This window comes from Melopsittacus undulatus, chromosome 1 (assembly GCF_012275295.1).
Source record: "Melopsittacus undulatus isolate bMelUnd1 chromosome 1, bMelUnd1.mat.Z, whole genome shotgun sequence".
NCBI classification, from domain to species: Eukaryota; Metazoa; Chordata; class Aves; order Psittaciformes; family Psittaculidae; genus Melopsittacus; species Melopsittacus undulatus.
Window position 1 is genome coordinate 75,593,367 of NC_047527.1, and position 20,857 is coordinate 75,614,223.

The 20,857-nt window shown below is 40.2% G+C and overlaps 1 protein-coding gene and 1 long non-coding RNA gene across 3 annotated transcripts in view; both read left to right on the plus strand.

Moving 5' to 3' along the window:
- Nucleotides 1-7,589, plus strand: part of TRIO (trio Rho guanine nucleotide exchange factor) — a 237,230-nt gene extending 229,641 nt beyond the window's left edge. The window contains exons 50-57 of one of the 2 annotated variants that reach the window (XM_034069302.1): nucleotides 790-928; nucleotides 1,250-1,277; nucleotides 2,146-2,308; nucleotides 2,924-3,045; nucleotides 4,475-4,553; nucleotides 5,201-5,401; nucleotides 5,832-5,970; nucleotides 6,980-7,589. In XM_034069302.1, coding sequence (XP_033925193.1) covers nucleotides 790-928; nucleotides 1,250-1,277; nucleotides 2,146-2,308; nucleotides 2,924-3,045; nucleotides 4,475-4,553; nucleotides 5,201-5,401; nucleotides 5,832-5,970; nucleotides 6,980-7,522 — 1,414 coding nt within the window. In that variant the 3' untranslated portion in view covers nucleotides 7,523-7,589. The remainder of the gene's footprint in view (nucleotides 1-789; nucleotides 929-1,249; nucleotides 1,278-2,145; nucleotides 2,309-2,923; nucleotides 3,046-4,474; nucleotides 4,554-5,200; nucleotides 5,402-5,831; nucleotides 5,971-6,979) is intronic. The other variant, XM_034069293.1, reaches the window with a different exon arrangement.
- Nucleotides 7,590-11,429: 3,840 nt separating this feature from the next.
- LOC117436992 (uncharacterized) lies at nucleotides 11,430-20,778 on the plus strand. Its single transcript, XR_004550278.1, has 4 exons — nucleotides 11,430-11,447; nucleotides 11,955-11,959; nucleotides 18,405-18,420; nucleotides 20,767-20,778. It is a non-coding gene; the product is annotated as an uncharacterized lncRNA (long non-coding RNA).
- The last annotated feature ends 79 nt before the right edge of the window (nucleotides 20,779-20,857 follow it).

Here is a 20,857-nt window from a genome sequence, read left to right on the forward strand (position 1 = left end):
GGAGAAGGGAAGGGAGAATTAAAACTACCCATTTAGACAAGGCTTTGAACCTTTTAAATTAAAAGTTGATGTGATCTTTGAGAAATAAATGAACATCAAGCAGAATGAGTACTTGAGAGGTCCCTTAGCAAACTTCAAATACAGGCAGGTAAGAAAGGGCCCAGAAGCACATGATCTTTATGAAAAAGCTGTAGTAGTGCAGTCTTCTGGGAAAAGATGATTTAAAAATACATGATCTAAGAGCAGCAAATTTTTCTGGTTTGTTTAATAGAATGAGTTACTAGGCTAGACACCTTTGTTTAGGAAGACAGTCAGGACATGTTCCAAGTGAAATGAATTTTAGAGTTCCTAGATCTCTGCTTTGAGCTACAAATCTATTGAAAATGACAGGTGGTGCTAGAAAGATCTCTCTCAGATCTGCAATGGGAGAAATTATGTCAATGTTCTTAGCACTAAAGTTTTATGTAAAGGGATTTCATATTGATCATTGCTTAGTTTGAGTTTGTATTTTCACACAGAAAGTTTACCATTTGAGCAAGAAATGGTATTTCTTGGCAAGAGTTCAGTATTTCAAGAAATACTGAACTACGAACAAATTTTATTAGCTTGCTTACAATGTTAACTATGGGTTGCATATCTTATGGAATAATTCACGTATTCCATGTCAGTTTACTTTGAGACAGTGCGGTAACATTTTGACATACTTGTTCAATTCCATTTGAACCTAGAGAGCTTAGCACATAAACTAGAGCTGAAAAATTTCATCAAAGTTTAATATTTTGTGTTCAGGAAGTCAACGTCTTGGCACACAGCACTCCGTTTAAGGAAGAAATCTGAGAAAAAAGATAAAGACGGCAAAAGGGAAGGCAAGCTAGAAAATGGTTACCGCAAATCCCGAGAAGGACTTGCCAACAAGGTTTCTGTAAAGGTAAGTGTTATAAAGATGTAGTCATTTCCAAAATAAGTAGTGTTGGGATATCTTTAGAAGTAGCTTCTGTCAGAATTTCCCATGAAGGAACTGGAGGCAATGGTGGTTTGGAAACAGGAAGACAATCTTTGAGCCTGCAAGCATGATATAGCATAAGGATACTGCAGAAAGAGTAAAGCGTGGAGAAATTCTGGTAGTCAGATGTGTCTTGGATCTTTGTGGGCACAGTAACTTCAACCCATCACTGTGCTTTGTTTTCTACCATTATTTAAGTTGTTATAAGGTTATCAGGACATTAATTCTTTAATTTCTTCTTTCCAGCTTCTCAACCCCAATTACATTTATGATGGTAAGTTGCTTTAACTTTTAAAAGTTGTAATATATATAATTTGATTAAAACATTATTCTCTATGTTTAAATTTGCTTGATATGAATTTTGTTGGGAACTGAGTGGTTTTTATCAAAATATATATAGGCCCTTTCTGGATAAGCAAGACAGTTAATGCAATTAACTCATTTTTTAAGATGCAAGGAACACATTTTTGGTCACAAGTCCAAAACAACATAAAACACAAGGACTATATGCCCTGTTATATATGGAAGCTGGGACTTGCTGAGTTTGCAAAATAACAAGGCCAAGAGTTGGAGCTGCTTCAGTTTTAACCTTGCCTCCTAGGGAATATTCAGGACCTCTCCAGTGCAGAGGCTGACTGGGACAAAGATAGTGCCCTTCTGGAGTCAGAACCAAACTGGGGTTTTGTCTTAAGACACAGAGCCAAACTTCTTGAGTTCCTCCTGTAAAAAAGGGAAACCACTACCATGAGTGAGGTGTTTTGTGTTCCCTTTTGCAAGCTTAGCTGGACATAATGATAGCCTAAAGATATAAATATAGTTGAGCACATCCTTAAATATTTTTCACTCTAGGGTTTCCAGCTTGCCATACAGAGGGTGTTTGGTTCACCACAATAGGCTTCAGGTTTATCCATGGCATAGCAGTAGTGCTGTGTCCAAGTTCATGTGGAGAACACTTTGCCAGCCCTGCAGAACCCCAGCAAGTGGCTAAACCATAGGTGTGCTCCAAGGGTGGAGGGATAGATACACCTCAGAAAATTAAAGTACTGTACTGCTTTGTGTAATAGAAACAAGAGAGTGCAAAGAATAGAAAAGCAAATTTATTAACTTCAGTTGACCTAATGCCATTCATTTTATTTTTCCAGTTCCCCCAGAGTTTATAATACCATTGAGTGAGGTAACATGTGAGACAGGAGAGACCATCGTGCTTAGGTGTAAAGTCTGTGGTCGCCCCAAGGCTTCAGTTACTTGGAAAGGTCCTGATCATAACACACTGAGCAATGACGGTCATCACAGCATTTCGTACAGGTACAGTAATCTGTGTAACGTTCAACAGGAACTGTTGAAGTTGTTTTATATTCTGTTTGCATCCTTGGTTCAGGATAGCTTTTGGCTTTGAGGCATAAAGATATGGTTGCCCTTAGAAATATTTTGCAGCTGAGATTTTCTGGAAATGTTGTGTAATTTCTGTGTGTGGCTGGCATACTCAAATGTCATATTCTATTGAGCTTTAAAAACAAAAGAAAATCCAGTTGATATTTCTGATTAGCTGTTGCAGAAGCAATTGTGGTTCTGTCACACTGACCTACTGCTTGAACCAGAACAGTATGCTGTCACATGCCAGTACTGTGAAATGCCATCCTGTCAGTTCCTTATTTCCATTAGTAGCATGCCATCGTTTTTGAGGAAGATGACTGCTTTCAGATCACACTACAGTATTTTGCAGAGGAAAGCCTCTGGTTCCTACTGATTGGCAGTGTCAGTGTCTTCATTATTGAAACACAGAAATCAACGTATTTGGTTTGTCCAAAGAGAGATAGGGGCTGAAAAATAAGGAATATTAATAATGTCAGTGTAAATTTGTCTACACCTTAAGATCTGTAAAATGCATATAAAGTTAATGGATGCCATTGTGTTCCCCAGTGACTTAGGAGAGGCTTCACTGAAAATCATTGGCGTCACTGCAGAAGACGATGGTATCTATACATGTATAGCTGCAAACGATATGGGTTCGGTTTCATCTTCTGCCAGTCTACGAGTTTTAGGTAGGCATGCCTCTTGCTTCCTTTTAATCTTTGGGGATTTTTAAGTCTGGTATCCATAGTACAGGAAAAAGAAAACCCCAGCTCTTAGGCATCACTGTTAAAGGATAGCAAACCTTTTTACCTGTGACATATTGCTTGTTTCAGAAGAAACAGAAGCACTTTTAGGATGTAACTAATTAGTGGTTCATACAGACAAGATGCCTACAATAATTCCTGGAAAGTAGAGCTTTTGGTTTGTTTTTTTTTTTCAGGTAGCTGATACACTAATAACTCTTTTTGTTTCCCAAGTGGCAGATATATTATTGGTAATGAGACATAATGTAAGATACTGATTATTTTCGCTGTTTCTTCCAGCATGCCAAGGTTATTCATGCTTGTACAGACAGTTCCTACTTCACCTGAATTAGTTCCACTATAGAATTTGCATTGGCCGTGCTGCTTTGGTGTGTAATCTAGTCTGCCTTGCTGCCACCCTGTGTCTTAATGTAAATTAACAGGATGGGGTGATTCCACTGATAGTATCTCAGCCAAGGAAACTTTCTAGTCTCAGGAATAGAAAGCTCTTGATGAGCAAGAATCAGTGTGAAACCATGTACTTTAGGGAGCTAGTGTAATGACTGTCCTTCCTACACCAACACAGAAGCCCAAAACTGTGATTAGGCCAGTAACAGAGTCACAGAAGTCTTGTAGACTAAACTACTATCTTTCAGCCACAGTCCTTGGTCTTACTGATATTCTTCAAAAGCAAGTATTCACTTTTCAATCAAAACTAAACCAGAATTTAGTATCTCTTAGTTACTCTGCAACTGGATTTCAAAAGACAGGCAGTTGTATTTTTGCTAGCCCTTTTACTCAGCTCTGCCAGTACCTGTACAAAGAAGCACTGGCCCCAGTTCTTCTGGGGGCGTCCCACCGTTCATTTCCCCAGTCCATAAGAGCAGAATGGAAGTTCCAAGGCTGTAGCTTGAAGTAGGCTTTCAAGATCAAATTATGAAGTCTTTTTCAGTCCTTCAGACTTGAAGGACTTACCAGTTGATTGTAGTCAATTCTTGTGCATTGTCTTGTGCAAAGAGTAAGTAATACTCTTTGCCTTCTCTTGCTGTAGTAGTCTTTATATAAACGATGAATTAATTAGTTGATTGCAGAAGTAATTTTCTTTCTGAGCTGCAAGAGGGTGGACAATCTGAGGCCATGAGTTGCTTTTCAGTATGGACATACTCTGTTTCAAAAGGAAGATGATAGGGGCTAGTAGTTTGAATGAGGCAAATTCTTCCCGAAATATATTAGCAAACTGAACATGAAGTCCAAATATTTCTCCTTCTGCAAATATCTGAAACAATACGTTGCCTATACGGACAAAAAGTTAGTTCTGAGGATGATCTGAGTTTATTCCATCTTGGCTACACTATCATTCTCTTTTTTTTTGTAGGTCCTGGAAGTGATGGGATCATGGTAATCTGGAAAGACAACTTTGATTCCCTCTACAGTGAAGTGGCTGAGCTTGGCAGGTGTGTTCTGTATGCTGAACTCCAAGGCCATCTATATCAAAATAGTAACTTCTCTTTAAAAAAAAAAAAAAATTATTTGAAAAATACTTCTCATACGAGCCTAAAAAGCCAGAAATACACTGGATTAAACAGAAATGAGGAAGCAAAAATTCTACTAGCACTAGATGGCACTGCGTAAACAGAAAGTATTTAGACTGAAGTGGTGTCCTAGATTAAGGGGCTGGTTTTTTGTTTGTTTGTTTGTTTTTTTTTAAGCATGCCTTAAATTGACTGATGCTGCTTCTGTAGTGAAGCCTTTTTATTTAGGGTATGAAAATTACAGACAGCAAAAGTCTGAAAATGCACCAGAGAAGTCCTGTAAAATATACATTTGTCCAATTTAATAATGACCTTCGAAAATCTGGTTATTCCTCAGACTTGATGTCACTGCAAATGTGATGAAACAAATATCAGGAGATAATTATTTATGCAGATGCATGCATGTAGAACATGCATGCACTGAAAACTGGTTTATGTCCAGAAACTGCTCTGTGAGGGTAGCTTATTACAGATATAAAATTAGATTTCTCTGAGAATATCTTTCAAGGTAAAAATATATCCTTAATGCATCACTCAGTTAATTCTTTCCTTTCAATATGGTATTCCAGGGGCAGATTTTCTGTCGTCAAGAAGTGTGACCAGAAGGGAACCAAGCGAGCAGTAGCCACTAAGTTTGTGAATAAGAAGTTGATGAAGCGAGACCAGGTTACCCATGAACTTGGAGTCATGCAGAATCTCCAGCATCCCCAGCTCATTGGCCTTCTCGATACCTTTGAGACCTCCACCAGCTACATACTAGTGTTAGAAATGTGTGTAGACTCTAACATTATCCATTAAATGCAATCTCTAAGCTAACTTTCTGGGGCATTTGTAGTAGGTTTTGTATAAGGAACTTTAAGATTTCCTAGAAGTTTGAAAACACCTAAGTAAAATATTGCAGTTGTCTAGTGCTGCTGTTAAATTTTAATACTCAGAAAGAAATAAGATGAGGTATTAAACTGATATGTAGATGATTATCTTAGTCTGGCGCTCCAGGTTTTTAATAGCAGTTGGTTGTACAAGTGAATTAGGAATGCTGTGATCTGATAGCTTTATATCAAATCTCCTATTCATACCCTAGACCTCTGTCTTCTGGGTGCTGCAAGCTATAGTTATTCTTGTAATCTATGTACTGTTAGGTTTTTCTTTCTGTTCTCATAGATGGATTAATCCAAAATACAATCCTTGTCATTCCAAAAGGGCTGACCAGGGTCGCCTTCTAGACTACATCGTGCGATGGGGAAACCTCACAGAAGGGAAGATCAGACTCTACCTGGGAGAGATTCTGGAAGCTGTGCAGTATCTTCACAATTGCAGAATTGTACATTTGGACCTAAAGGTGAGCACTAAATGGGATTCCTGGTAGTGTGTGCTATCCCAGGCATAAAAACCTCCCTCTGCTAGGAAACTTGCAGCTGAGAACAGCAAACTGTGAATTGCTTTGAGACTGTATGGAATGGTATGGGTCAGGGCTTCAGCCCCAAAGGTGTTAGATCACTCATAGTCCACAAAGCAAGAACTTTGAATTCCCTGTGCTTTCTCCTTAAAGCTTGCTGACCCTTTGTGCTGGAAATAATTGCTGACAGGAACTGTTTAATTTGATTTTTATTTATTTGTTCGTTTGCTTACTTTCTGAGAAGTTTGCAGCAGAAATCCATTTCTTTCTCAAGAAGCACAGAGTTTGTTATGAGAGACTGCTCTTTCCTCTGTTCCTGCAAATCTGTTCCACATCTTTGCACTTTAAGGGTTGTAATAACTACGTGAATGGTACCTTCTTGGGGCTCTGTTCTACCCTTTTGAACTTTACTGAATCCACAAGGATTTTATGCATTCTAATAGGAAAATCTATATAAGAAGATCTTAATGTGAATATTAATTAAAAACTTATTTACACTTTTTCTTCCAGTCTTAAAATGCAAGGGTTTTGTTGTGTCTCTGTCATAAAGCAAATAGAGCAGTTGCTTTGTTCACCCTGTATGTGTAATTGCTCTTCTTCAAGCTTAAGTGCCCAAACACAGGTTCTTGTGGAACTTTGCCTAGCTGCTGTTGTAAACATCTGCAGTATTATCTGGCAGAACTGTATTTCCTGCAGACGTGATAGTGTTAGCAGCTAAAACACATTCATTGCACGCTGTAGTTGGCAAAAAGCTGCCTGCCCATTGACCTGGGGGAAACGTTGATAGGACTGCCCAGGAGCTGGCCTTCAGCAGTAGTAGCTTGCAGCGGTTTGTTATATTCTTGAGCTGACAGCACTGGCTGGGAAACAGTAATGTTGGAGCATTAAATGTGTGTTAGACTGACTTGAAAAAAAAAGAAGACATTTTAACTTTTGCTTTTATGTTTTCTAGCCTGAAAATATTTTGGTGGACCAGAGTTCCACTAAGCCAACAATAAAACTGGCCGACTTTGGAGACGCGGTCCAGCTCAATACCACGTATTATATCCACCAGTTACTTGGAAACCCAGAGTTTGCAGCTCCTGAAATTATTCTTGGAAATCCTGTTTCCCTCACTTCAGATGTTTGGAGCATTGGAGTGCTCACATATGTCCTTCTTAGTGGCGTCTCTCCTTTCCTGGATGAAAGTGTAGAGGAAACTTGCCTGAATATTTGCCGCTTAGACTTTAGTTTCCCAGATGACTACTTCAAAGGAGTTAGCCAGAAGGCCAAAGATTTTGTATGCTTCCTACTTCAGGATGACCCAGCTAAGCGTCCCTCGGCTGCACTGGCCCTTCAGGAGCAATGGCTGCAGCTGGGGAACAGCAAAAGTGCTGACAGCATTGACATATCCAGACTGACTTCATTCATTGAGCGGCGAAAACACCAGAATGATGTTCGACCCATCCGTAGCATTAAAAACTTCTTACAGAGCAGGCTCTTGCCAAGAGTTTGACCTTGCCTGAAGTTCTCTCTCATTCTCTTTCACCTGCCAATCAGACTGGAGACGGACTCCTCCTGCCAATCAGTCAGACTGGAGATAGACTCCTCCTGCCAATCAATCAGACTGGAGATAGGACTCCTTCTGCCAATCAGCTGTTGACTTGAATTTTGAGGAAAGCAAACCCCGAGCCAACCAGCTGCTAGCGAATGTTCGTGTGCAAACGCATTCCAGGGGGACCCACGCAGGGTGGCGTGGGGGACTGGCGATGCAGACTTCACTGGGGTGGAGGACGATAGCACTGTACTCTGCAAAAAGCAGTCACGAGCGATACAGTAACAGTATTTTATTCAGGTTTCTGCAAAAAAATAAAAAAAAAATAAAAATAGTTTTTTTAATAAACCAGAGTTGAATTTTGCAAGTGAACTTAACTACCGTTTTCAAGATTTATTCAAGGAAGAAATGCCTATGTTCAAAGCACTGGTGTTAAAAATGAAACCATGCCTGGAGAAGACTCACCAAAACGGCTGCCCGTTGAGACAGCCTCCATTTATAACATCTGGTTTTCACTTGGTCCTAGAGCTTTCCAGTTGCCTCGCCTGTATGTATCTCACGTAGCAGTGCACTGAGATCAGACTCTGCTTTTAAGTGCATCCAACCTCAAAGTTTTTGCATACAAATAGAATGAATTGTTTTGCTCTGATAAAATGTAGGCCTTACTTGTATATAGACTGTTACCTGCCTTCAGTCTGTAATTTTTTTTTTTCCCCTCTCCCCTTATCCTTTTTTTTCCCCCTCCTTCCTAAATGGTGGTATACCACTGTGCGGGTCTTCAGTTTGGGTCAGTACTCACTGGCCCCTTAGAAAAGGACTTTGGGTTGGTGCCCAGCTTTGCCAACCCGATTGTCAAGCAGTATACAGCAGGATGAAATACTGTAAATGCACTCATTTGGGATTTTGTTTTCTTTCATATCATGTGCAATGTTGTGGCTTTAACATTTTATGCAACTATTTATGAGGACCTCTGTTGTAACTGTAATAAATATATAGAAAAAGCACATACATAGTACGGCGAGCTTTATGGTTTTGTTTGTGTGTTTGGGGTTTCTGGGTGGGCAGGGGCGGGTGTGTTGTACCACACTGTCATTGGTAGTTTAAGATGAGGGTTAGCATAGAATTTAGTCAAGACTAGTCAGTTTTAAGGTTTGCTCAAAAAAGAGAGGGAGAGATTCGTATCCCAGGTCTCAAACTGGTAAAGAAGTAGGGTGACACTTTTTAAAATTTATTATTATTATTATTATATTCAAAATGCCAAAGTCTGACTTCCCCCAAATCAGTCTCAACACTTACTGCTTTTTAGACTTTTCAAATATGTGTTTACTTCTTTCTGTGAAATGAACAAATGAATTTTGTGCTCTTTGGTGAAGAATACATTTGGAAAGTAGTGGTCAGATGAGAATCTGATACGTAATGTAATTGTCTTAGTAACTGTTTTTAAGATTGAAGTAATATTAACGTGAGCTATTTAAAAAGGCAGAGATGGATTTTTGTGCATCACTGGCTTCATATGGGTGTGTTGTCATCTATGTTTGTGTAAAATGCAGTGTTTAAAGAAACCAAGCCGACGTCCCACAATAGTTAGATGTATGGGTCTTAAGCCATAACCCAGCTTGGCTTACTTTTGAGCTTTGCGGCTTCCACTGTATTCTATTTATTCCTTTTTGTTTGTTTGTTTGATTTTTGGGTTTGTTTTGGTTTGTTTTGGTTTTTTTTTCTTTTTTGTAAAGTTGTACAGAAACTTTCTAAGAGAAAACAACTGACTTCAGAACTGGATGTGTATTCCTGCCAACCTCATATCCATTATGTTTGTGTATTATTTTCCTTTATTGTTTTAGTCAAATTTTTGCTTTATTTTGCATGTATATTTCTTTGTACAGTGACGTTACATGTTTACACAGTATGACGTGATGTAAATATTTTATTTTGCCATCAGTTATTTTGAAAAGAATTAAACATATTTGACATATTTGTCTGATCTCTTGCTTTAAGGAGTTTGAAAGTATAGGTTTGGTTATGTTTTAATTGGGCTCTGTATTTAAAAAGGAAAAAAGTACATTATTTTATTGCCATAAAATTCATTTTAAATTGCAATGATGTATCTTGCTTTCATGCCTTACAAAATAATATTTGCCTTTTCTCTAAGTGTTGATTGCTTTGTAATGATTGCTTTTATATAAAACATGCCTAACTCTCTAACTGTGGAAATTCATTATAGTCTTTATTAGCTAGTAAATTTTGACCAGCAGAGTTTTCTACCAGATGTTCCCAGTTGAAGACCAAAGGATCATATTTCGGTTTAATATTAAACTGGGGAACAGATTTTCCACATCTTTTAGGCATTCCAGATTCATTATGAAGAAAAGTTACTTTCCACTGTAAAGACTTGGGGTTTGCAAGCTAAACACTTTTTGCATCCTATAAGGGATGAAGTCAGTGCATGTGTCAGTACTTTGCAAGTGGTGTTTGGGAGCACAGAAGTTCTCCATTGCACACAGCTGAATTTGAAAATCATTGTGCAACAGTTAAGCAGAAAGCCTGGCTAGATAATATTTCTATGGTCAGGAAAGCAACCTGCATTGTCTTCCTAATGGGCAGAGGCCTAACATACCTAGCAGTGCTCTTGAGGAGTAGGGTGAAAGAGCCTGGTTTTCTCCTGTGTATATATAGAGGTCACTTAACTGTAAGTCATATTAGTTCTCAGGTGGGGCTATAAATGTGTTTATGAACAGGAGAAAAAATAATTGGGCTTTTTCTGTCCTCAAATCCCAAAGGTAGTTTAGGCCAGATGTCCTCAGAATGTCCTCCAGCAAAAGCACCTGGCTTCCTGAAAATATTTCAGTAAGTGTGGAAACCTGAGTAGTAGTAGAAGATGCCTGAAAATGTAATGGAATGTTCTTTGCATGTAACACGCTACATGATATTGTCAAGAAACATTAAAACCCCACTGTTGAGGGAGTCAGTGTAGGACTCCATCAAAAAGAGAGGGGGAAAAAAAACAATGGCTGACTCTTGGGGTTAAGTCCCATGGTCCCCAAAATATTAAGATAAATGAAGACAGGAATATATTTAGCCTTGTTAACCAACAACCTTGTTGTTTGAGGAAAAGTGTAGCTGAGGTACTTGAGACAGCAAGTTGAGCAGAATCGGTGAGTACAGAGCCCATGACCATGCACGTAAAACTTGGATCCCCTTTTCAGTGCATCCACCATGAACATTAATTTTCTCTCATTGAGTTTTCTCAGCTGCTTTATTTCCCAGACAAAGCTGAGGTATTGGGATTGCCTCAGGGAGAGATTGTTCTGATGGAACTGAGCATGGTAGAGATCTCCTGTATTAAACAAATAGAAGCTGACTACTGCCAGCCTTCATTTTACTACCCAGATAGCCAGCCTAGGCCCCCTGAGCTTTTCAAAAACTCCTTTTCCAGGAGTTTTCCTGTCAGCTCCTGGAGCCATCAAGCTCTTTTCCTCTCATCCTGAGGGAGGAAACTGTAACCTGCCTTGGACTTGATTAAGCTGAAACTCTTCATTATAACATCAAATTTCAAACACTGATTTCAGTAAGGCTAGCACCCTCAATTCAACAGGAGGCTCATTCCCACACTGAGATATCATGCATTAGGAGTACCTCCGAAGATTACTTGCAGAAATTTCACATTAAGCTTCCTGAAGACTCACCTGGCAGCACCAGGAATTCACCTGGCAGACCCTCAGCTCAGTCTCTGTGAAGGCTTGGAATCTTAAGGGTTATTCCAAAATACTGAGGGAGAGCTGGCAGCAGCTGGCAGTTTGCCCTGTTCCACTGGGAATCTGCCTAACCCCTTCTGGTTGAACTGCAGTTTACATCACACATCTTGCCTGGTTTTATGCATCTTGCCTGTGTGTTGCTGAAGACCATGTGATCCCTTGAAATGTGTGGTTCTTCAAGCTCTCAGGCTTTTCCTTCAGTGATGCAAGATCCACTGAGTATTTCCAGAATGATGTCATTTAATTTGCCATCTCTTACGACTGATGGTGAGAGAGTACTTCCTTCTTTGGTGATGGAGCACTCTCCTGGGACTTGGAAGGTTCTGGACTCTGCTTGCCAGGAAAACTAAAAGCTGAGAAGCTCTACTAGTTACAGTCCCAGTTACAGGAGCTAATGCGTCCATTGGGTTATTCTGGTTTTGTTGCCACTGTTGGGAGCTTTGCTAGTAGACAATCCTGGATGGTTCATATTGATGGAAAAAGAATGTCATAAAGTATTAAAGGGAGGCTTTTAGGATGGGGTGTCCTGAGGGTAACTTGATCACCACCAAAAAAGTGCCTGAACATCAGAATTACTCACTGTTCTTGGAGTTTAATGGAGGTCTGAACTCATTTCTTCCAAGGATCTTTCACAAAGTCAGGGAGGGTGTAAATCTGGTGATGATTGTTGCCTTTACCTTGATACTGGATATGGATGACAACTGGGGATCTTTGCTTTTCAGACCTTTTTGCAAAGAACATAAAGCATGCTGTTGTACTCCATCCCACAGCATGGGTGTTGAATGGTTCCCAAATCTAAACTCTAGACTTTATTTGTCTTTGTCTTTTTGGATTAATTACTAGTTATTCTAAATGGATCTGATTTTTCACTTAACTTTTAACCATCCATTTCCTTTTCAAGACTGCTACTTGCTCAATAGTCTGTTACTTTTTTAAATGGAAATATTATATTCTATATTTAAGTATGAATATAGTATGAATATTCAATACATGATAAAGTATAAGGCTGCAGTAGGGGTCAGCACCTCTACTGAGAAAGCCATCTGCTTGCTGTAAGAGGTTCTGTGTTTTCTCTCGTCCCACTATCTAGAGAAATTTTAGGTGTGAAAATCCTGGCTGAATTCCTATTACATTGGTGGTCATGATATGGATGAGGCAATCATCTGAGCTTGTGATAGTTTCACCTCTTGGCAAACTTCTTTTCTTCCAGGAGCGTAAGAGAGGTTCAGGTCTAATAATTGTTATTTCTAATGTTGTTTTCTTCCAGGTAGTTTTTTAATGCTGTGTGATGTTTCTGCCAGGACTCAAGAACTTAATGGCATTGTTTTCTTTTCCATCTAGCACATTTTGGTGGTCAAGGGGTTGCTTCGTAACTCACACAAAACCTCAGGTTTGTCCTTTGTTCTGCAGAAAATCAAACTATTCAGGGCAATCTTCATACATGGTGGTTGTCAAAGCTAAATGATCTAATGGTGTGACCTTGGGGAATCAATCTCACTGGTTAGCTGGCAGTTTCATGAACTGCTGAAAGACTGTGATGGTAGATCCATTACCTCTGCTGAGAACATTTTTCACTGCAACTCGGGCAGCAGCAGTGAAAAGTGTCCTTGTGATTTGCAAAGTCATTGCTGGGAGTTGCATTTGCACAAAGGCACTGCACTGCACTTCAGTTTCAGGTATGATGCTTCTGTTGCTGCTCAGTTAAAGTCTGAGGTACACATTCAGTTGCAGTGTGAACATGTACAGTGTTGCATGGATTTATCACACAGTATGGGGCATCTCTGCAAGCACTTACAGGAGAACACTGGTCATTCACTTGCAAGCTTTAAAACACATTCTCCCTATGTTGCTGTTTGCATGCTGCAAATATTGCAAAAAGATGTATGTATGTGGAAAAGCATATAGATTCTTCAAGGTATGATGACTGCACATACAGTTCTTGATTCTTTTTTCTGAATTCAAGGGTTGCAAATTAGTGTCTTGCATAAAATGATTACTTGCCCTTCCTTTTCTTTCTCTGTAAGCAGAAATGCAGTAGTGATGAAGGTGATCACATAGTTGATTATTTATATGCACAAAGAAAGGAAGCCTAGTTTCCTAGAGTTCTGCCTCAGAATTGGATGTGGTAGTTCATGGGAAAGAAATTAAGGCTTTTCCCAAATCTGAGTTACCTGTGGTACTCATGACATGATAACAGCCGACCTTGTTCTGTCTGATGTCTTGGAAAAGCCAAAGGTGCGATGTCCAATTCAAGGTAGTCAGCAATTCAAAAAGTACCTGGGGAGACTGGGGAGAAATAAGAGAGAAACAAGTGAAAGACAGCAGGTAAACATAGGAAGGAGATAACTGCACATGTCTAGATAGGATGCTAATGGCAAGTTCACCTCCTTAGGAGTAGCATGGACAGTACTAGACTTCAACTGTGTATCTGATCCTTGCCACCACCTCAGAGTCTGACTAAGGGAAGTATGGTGCACCTGCAGAAACCATGGCATGGCTGCATGTGCATGTTCTGCTCTTTGATGCAGAACTTTACGGTAAATATCTATAGAATCATAGAATAGTTAGGGTTGGAAAGGACCTTAAGATCATCTAGTTCCAACCCCCTGCCATGGGCAGGGACACCTCACACTAAACCACCTCACCCAAGGCTCTGTCCAACCTGGTTTTGAACACTGCCAGGGATGGAGCATTCACAACATTATTAGGCAATCCATTCCAGCACCTCACCACTCTAACAGTAAAGAACTTCTGCCTTATATCCAATCTAAACCTCCCCTGTTTAAGTTTTAACCTGTGATCCCTTGTCCTGTCACTACAGTCCCTAATGAAGAGTCCATCCCCAGCATCCCTATAGGCCTCCTTTAGATACTGGAAGGCTGCTATGAGGTCCCCATGCAGCCTTCTCTTCTCCAGACTGAACAGCCCCAACTTTCTCAGCCTGTCTTCATATGGGAGGTGCTCCAGTCCCCTGATCATCCTCGTGGCCCTCCTCTGGACTTGTTCCAACAGTTCCACGTTCTTTTTATGTTGAGGAGATCTAATTTACTTCATGTCTTTTTCTCCACACTGATAATATTTGCTGCTTCTCTGCTGGCTGTAAGTTGCCTGTTTTTAGGTCATGGCTGCCTTTAGAGAGTGCACTGCCATCCAGCAGTTCAGCCATGAGAAATACTTTGCAGCCAACTTTCAAGATTTGTGGAGCAGAATGGGGGAAGTGATAAAGAGGATGGTAACCTCTGGAGATGGGAAAGAGGAGGCATAATGGTAATCAAGATTTTTACGCTAAGAAGTATTTACAGTAATTTCTGATAAGCTAATAGGTCTTGTGGAGGCAAGATAAGAATATACTGAGATTGCATCCCTTCACAATAATTCATGGTGCAAGCTTAAAGCATTCCCCTAGAAGTATCTGTTGCTTGTCTTGGAAGCTAATATTCCAAAGGGACTTCAGTGATAAAATTCAGAGACAGGGAAATACCTATATTTGGTATTTAATAAAGATACTTATAATATCTTTGAGTAAGAATGGTCTAGGATAGTCAGTACATGGGCTGATAAGTCTAGATTCCTTTTCATCTTCCGAAAAATTTATGGTGGGAGGGATGGCATTTGTTTGTGAAAGCTAACATCTGCTTCTGTTGGCACGCTGTGGCTTTTCCAGTTGTGCGTGATTAGGGGAGTAGTGCAAGTACTTGACTGAAGTTGAATGTTCCTCTTGAGTCTAATGTTTAGTTTGACAAATAATCAAGAAATATATTTTTCTCTGTTACTCAACTACAACATTTGAGAGGGGTAACCTTTTACAAGGCCTAAACACCATCTGTTGGTTTAAACAGATAAGAAGTAAATGTTAATGCTCTTTTCCATTAGTTCAGATGTGAACTCTTTACATACTTAAGCACTCTACAGAAACTTTGTCTGCTTTACAAATCTATTCCTAGATAACCTGAGTATTTTTACTAGCAATCTTGCTTTTCTAATTCCGAACTTCTATCACACATCAGACCCTGCATCAGCAAGCAACCACTGTGGTAAGCCATTTATAATTGAATTGGTGGGATTTTTTTTCTAAATGATCCCTGAGCATTGAAACCACATGTGCATGCTGTGGAATCTAATACTGTGAAAGCTGGAGCCAAAGCTGTAAAGGGTTTTTTTCCAGAGTCTTGGTATTACTGTCCTATGTAATGCAGGGTTTTAGTTTCAATGGTAAAGTTTGTCAATGTCAAACATTGGCTTATTGCTCAAGTCAGAGAAGTATGAACTTGTACCAATGTTACTTGAGCTTCCCCTTCTGTTGTATTTTAGAAGTACAAGGGAAAGCTTTCCAATTGGATAAAAGGGTATTAGATGAAGAAAACATCTCTATGTAGATTTTGGAGGTCTCCTTTAACAAAGAAGTGTAAGGGTGGGTTGTCTTGAGTAACAGCTCTCTCAATTCACTTTTATGCTGTGGTGCTGTCATGGGGCACCTGCTTCCCCAGCCCTACTGCAGGTATTTCTTGTTCTCAAGGCTGGGGGCAGGGGTTCAACATTTCAGAGTTTCTCCAGCCAGTGGCAATGAAACTGCTGTTTTCATTGTGGAGAGGTGTTACACTGAAAGGTGTTGCATTTAGCAGGGATTGCTGTTGTAATCTCTCTGCTGAGGACACGGTTCCCAGACCTCTGTTTGTAGAACCCTGGGGAGCTCTGCTGGAACTGGTGTTCCAAGAGGTCTGCTCATATTTTTGCAGGTTCTTCCCTTCTGTGCGCACTTGCAGCTTTCCTACCCCACTCTGTGAGAGGGAAGGCAAAAGAACTCTTTGCTAATTATGGAACAGTTAAAAAGGTCTCTCCAAACTGCTCTTGGCAGGGGGGGTGTTGAAATGGTTGTTTGGGGGGAAAAAAAAGAGGTACAAATAACAACTCATGAGAGCTGTGTGGGAATTCTTGCTCTTCTGCTGACTGCCTACTCTCAGTTATGGTCATGGCTATTAGAGGGCTACAGGGGCAGAGCTTTGTGCCCAAAGAAACCTGTCCTAGAAACAAAGTGCTCAGGTGTCGAGAGTGGTTTTGTAGGGAAGAATCTAAACACATGGAGATCCAGCACTTAAACAAGCTATGTATAAAAACACGTATGTACCAACACTGCTGCCCTACAGTGTTTTAAAGCACACTGCATGTCCTAGCCTCCTTTTGAGGCAACCAAGCAGGCATTACATCCTAAATCAGACAGTGAGACAGATATATCTCAGCTTCCTGTTTCTAGCAAGACATCTGAGTCCACACTATGGAACTCCTGTATAAAAAGCCAAAACTGCTTCAGCTGTTCATGACAGTGGTGTTTGGCTTAGCAAGTCTATCACAGCAGTTAGGCAATGGAGGGAGGAGAGTTAGCAGAGGTCTCTGCTTAGATTGCACTGTGAAATCCTATCCTTGGTTCTGATGAGGTAAATGTGAGGTATGGCAGATGGCTAGCATGTATTTGCCGTTCCCTCAGACACAGTTAGGCTACTTATTTGAAATGTTTTGATTAATTCCATAAACAAGACAAATCTAATGTTACATTTAGAGTGAAAAAAGCTTTTAAAAACTATAGGTCCTTGAACTGAGACCCAGGGTGTTCAGTTTGCAAAACCTGCTACCATCTGCAGCCTTAACTTTGGCCCCCTTCTAGTTTGACTATACAAATGTCTCAGCTTCTCTCGAGTTGCTCATTGGCACCTGACATATTGCCGCTTAAAAGTAGTGGCTCATTTCTGGCTGAGCTCCATGTTGGACTTTATAACAGCTCTATGTATTTGCTTATTGAGCACAAATTATTTTACTACTGGGTGTAGCTCTTTATGAAGTCTGTCTCCTGGAAATATTGCCAGTGGAAGGAAGTATAACTATATGATATTTACCTTACTATAAAGCTGTTGTAGTCATACTGTTTGACTCATACTAGTACAATTTGTGTTAAGAGTAATGCTTGAAGGTCAGTGGAGGAAAGACTGTTCCTACTTTCACCTGGGAAAAAAACAAATGTGACAAAGCATAAAGAATCATTTGCTTGCTATTTTTCACTTGTGATACATAACTGATAGCAGAAAAGAGCTGAGCATTTGACAATTATATTAGACCTAATGAAAAAAAAATTAAAAAAGGAAAATCCAGCAATATTGTTCTTGTATGACCTGTAGAAAAGGACTTCTTTTCTGCAGCTTCTGCAATAACTTACATTGGATGGAGAGAGTGGCAGAATACCCTCATCTGATTCAACTTTCTGAAATGTCCTGAAGGTGAAGTGTGTTTAGGATGAGACACCTGTTAGCAAAACAGACCCCAAAAACTCCTCAGTGCCTCAGAGCTGAGGATCTATATATAGGAGCAGCAATTGTTAAGCATTCTGTTCCTCATTGGTTTCCTGCTGTGCCTCCAGTGAGTCAGATTCCTTCCCTCACAAAAATGGAAGTTTAGATGGTCTCCGTTTCATTTCTCCTTCCAGACAATTTGTTATGAATTTATGCTCTCAGTGCTAAAACAAGTTTATCAACATATGTGAAAGCCATTCAAGCTTTTCAAACAAAACCTGTGACATAAGGATCCAATTACGTGACAGTGTCATTAATTATTCTTTTAAATGTAAAACTCCACATAAAAATTTGGTGGCAGCTTTGAGTGTCTTCAAGCTGTCATCCTGAAGTGACACAGAAAGTAGCATTATTCTGATGTAATGTAAATCCATATTGTTCAGAGGAAATAAAGACATGATCCTCCTTCTCCTGAACTTAGGAGAAAGAGTTCTGCTTTGTTGTTCTAGTGCTACTCAAAATTCACAGCTTCCTTGTGTAAAACGGGTGCAAGAAGCTGAAGTGAAGCACTGATTCCTGTAACATGTAGTGATCACGCTTGGAGTCCAACCTGCCAGGGGTGAATCAGACTTCTTGAGCTATGCTGCATGAGCTGCTTTGTGTGTACCCATGGGTGGCATATGGGATCTCTGTATGCCTGATACACCAAGGGAGCAACAGTTCTTGCAGGGCCACAGGGTCTCCAGAAACCCCATAAACAGACAAAGCCAAATTTCACTGAGGCAGAATTTCTGTGTTGGAAGGTGTGTCTAGGGAAATGCGTATGTATGTGTATATTTGAGAGGAACCCCTATGGGAACATCCAGGAATGTCATTTTACATTCTCAACACAGGCTGTTTTTCAAAGAAAATTGATGTCATTTATTTGGCAGAGAAGTAGAAATGCCAATACTTGCAGTCTAAACAGTAGAATGTCTAAAGGGGTAAGATCCATTAGAATATACAGAATGAGAAATTGTTTAATCCTTTGTAAGGAAGGTGCTGACATCCCTTGCAAGTAGGAGGATTCTGTCTTTATTGTCACTGACTTCAAAGGGAGATGAGAGTGCTGCTTGTTCTCACAGTGGGGGTTGTATATTCAGTCAAAGAGTCTCCATCACCATGGTAATTTCAGCATCTCTCAATATTAATCATTAAGGTTCACTTTATGATGGGAGATGGGGGAGAGAAAATGGCAAATAGAACCAAGATGTTTATCTTTGCAATTCAGAATAAGTGAACTATCAGCTGCACAAAGTGTCTTTCAGAAAGGAGCATCTCCTCTTACTGTTTCTATTAATGTTAAAGTCATTTAGATCAATAGGCTGCATTATGAAAGGGGGCATGTACATGCTCAAGCCATTGTCTTGTCATGACTTCTCTGTCAGCACTGTTGCTCCTCTGTGCACAGACTACTGCTTTCCCTTAGTGGCCTTGGTTTTCACGTCTGTTTCATTTTCTTGTTTGTTGCTAAGACTCCCTCTGAAGAAACGTTGTTCTTTTCACTGATGACATTTGATGTTTTGGGTTGGGGTGACTCCTTCCTCTGAAAAGAATGAGCTCCTTTTCCCCCTTAGTGATTCTGCTTTGCTGTTGCAGTACAAAACAAGTCATCACTGATGACTGATGCGGTTCTTAGCAGAGGTAGCAGAAAGTGGCTCATTCCTCCTACTTCAGAAGAGAAGCCCAGGGAAAGGGGTGCCCTGATCTTCCAAGCTGTAGTCTCAGTGAGTCACTCACAGCACCCAGCTCTTAAAATGCTTACTTTGATTTGCAGCTGTGCATTTTTGATACCAAAATGTAAATAGTCACTGTTGCAAAGCCAGGCACTGATGCTAGACAATGAGAAAAAATAAAGGGCAAATGCCTACAAATAGGCTGTGTCTTGTTCCTTTTGTCAGCAACATCTTAGAGCCTGAAGGAGAGCCAGCTGAATTCTAAATCTTTGCATACTAATTTCTAAAGAAAAAGAAGCCATAATATATATATGGACTCTTATTCCAAGTATGAAGTATCTGATTGTCCAAAAGCAAAACACGTCACAGATTTTGTAACAGAGATTCCTTTTTCTGTGCCTAAGCCAAGGCATGAGGAGGCAGTTCTGCAATAAAAGTATGCCTGATTCTTCCAAAGTCCTTATCTGTCCAGAAAGTAGATTTTAGTGATGCTAATCCCCTTATTAGCCTTCAGAAGGAAAAGGACAACCTGTTGACCCACTAAGTAACCTGCTAGGCACCTGCATAGGACAGCACCTCTCATGCCCCCAACCTATCCAGTTGCAGCAGCAAGTTGCCAGTGACAAAAATAATTGTTCCTAAGAGGGTGATTTTCTCCTAGGTAACAGATTAGAGGGTAGGACAACTACTTACAGGAGAAGTGAGGTTCATGCAGTCGGAGGTTGGGGATATTTGGGGATATTTAGTGTGCTTCCGATAGAAAGGGAAAAGTGAAAAGAAAGGCAGAAGTTGGCTGTAGAGCTCAGTAATAGAGATGAAACTGCCTGCAGCTCTGGGACAAGTCATGCAGTCGTGGCATCTCTGAAGCATTTGTGTTTAAAGCTTTCAGATCGCTAGATCATGTTGTGTCATTTCATGTCTGGGTTTCCCAGCTGCCACTGAAGACCAAGAGTCCCCCTATCACTGGCGAGCAGGGAACCAAGCGCGTTGAGCTGCGGTGAAGTCAAATGCAGACCTCGTTTTCTGCATCTCTCAGAATGACAAGGGAATGTCACTGGGAGGAGAGGCCGGTCGATAACACCCACCACAGAGTGTGGGGGTGGACAAAGGAAACTTCTTCAGCTTGTGAATACGATAAAGAGTGCAAACAGGCAGGCATGCAAACACCAGCTACTTGGTGCAACAGCTATTCTTGGTCTGTGGATTGCACCAGCCCAGGTGCTCACTGCCTCTAGTGCATCAAACTCCCCAACTTCTGTTTTAGGCTTGTCTTTCCCTTCTCCCCATGACCTTGCATAGACCTCTTACTTGTTTATAATAATAATAATAATAATAATTAATAATAATAATAATAATAAAGGCACAGGGGGTGTGTGTGTGAAATTTATCCTGTATTTTTTATATCTTAGTTCAGTTCCAAAGCTCAAGTGAGGCTTTCCTGCAAGGAAGGGGTGCAGAAGGTCCTGGTCTGTCTTCTCCCTTTGAAACCCTTTTTTGCCTGTTACCTGATCCTGTTGGAGCAAAGATAGACATCACTTTCAAAACTCTTCC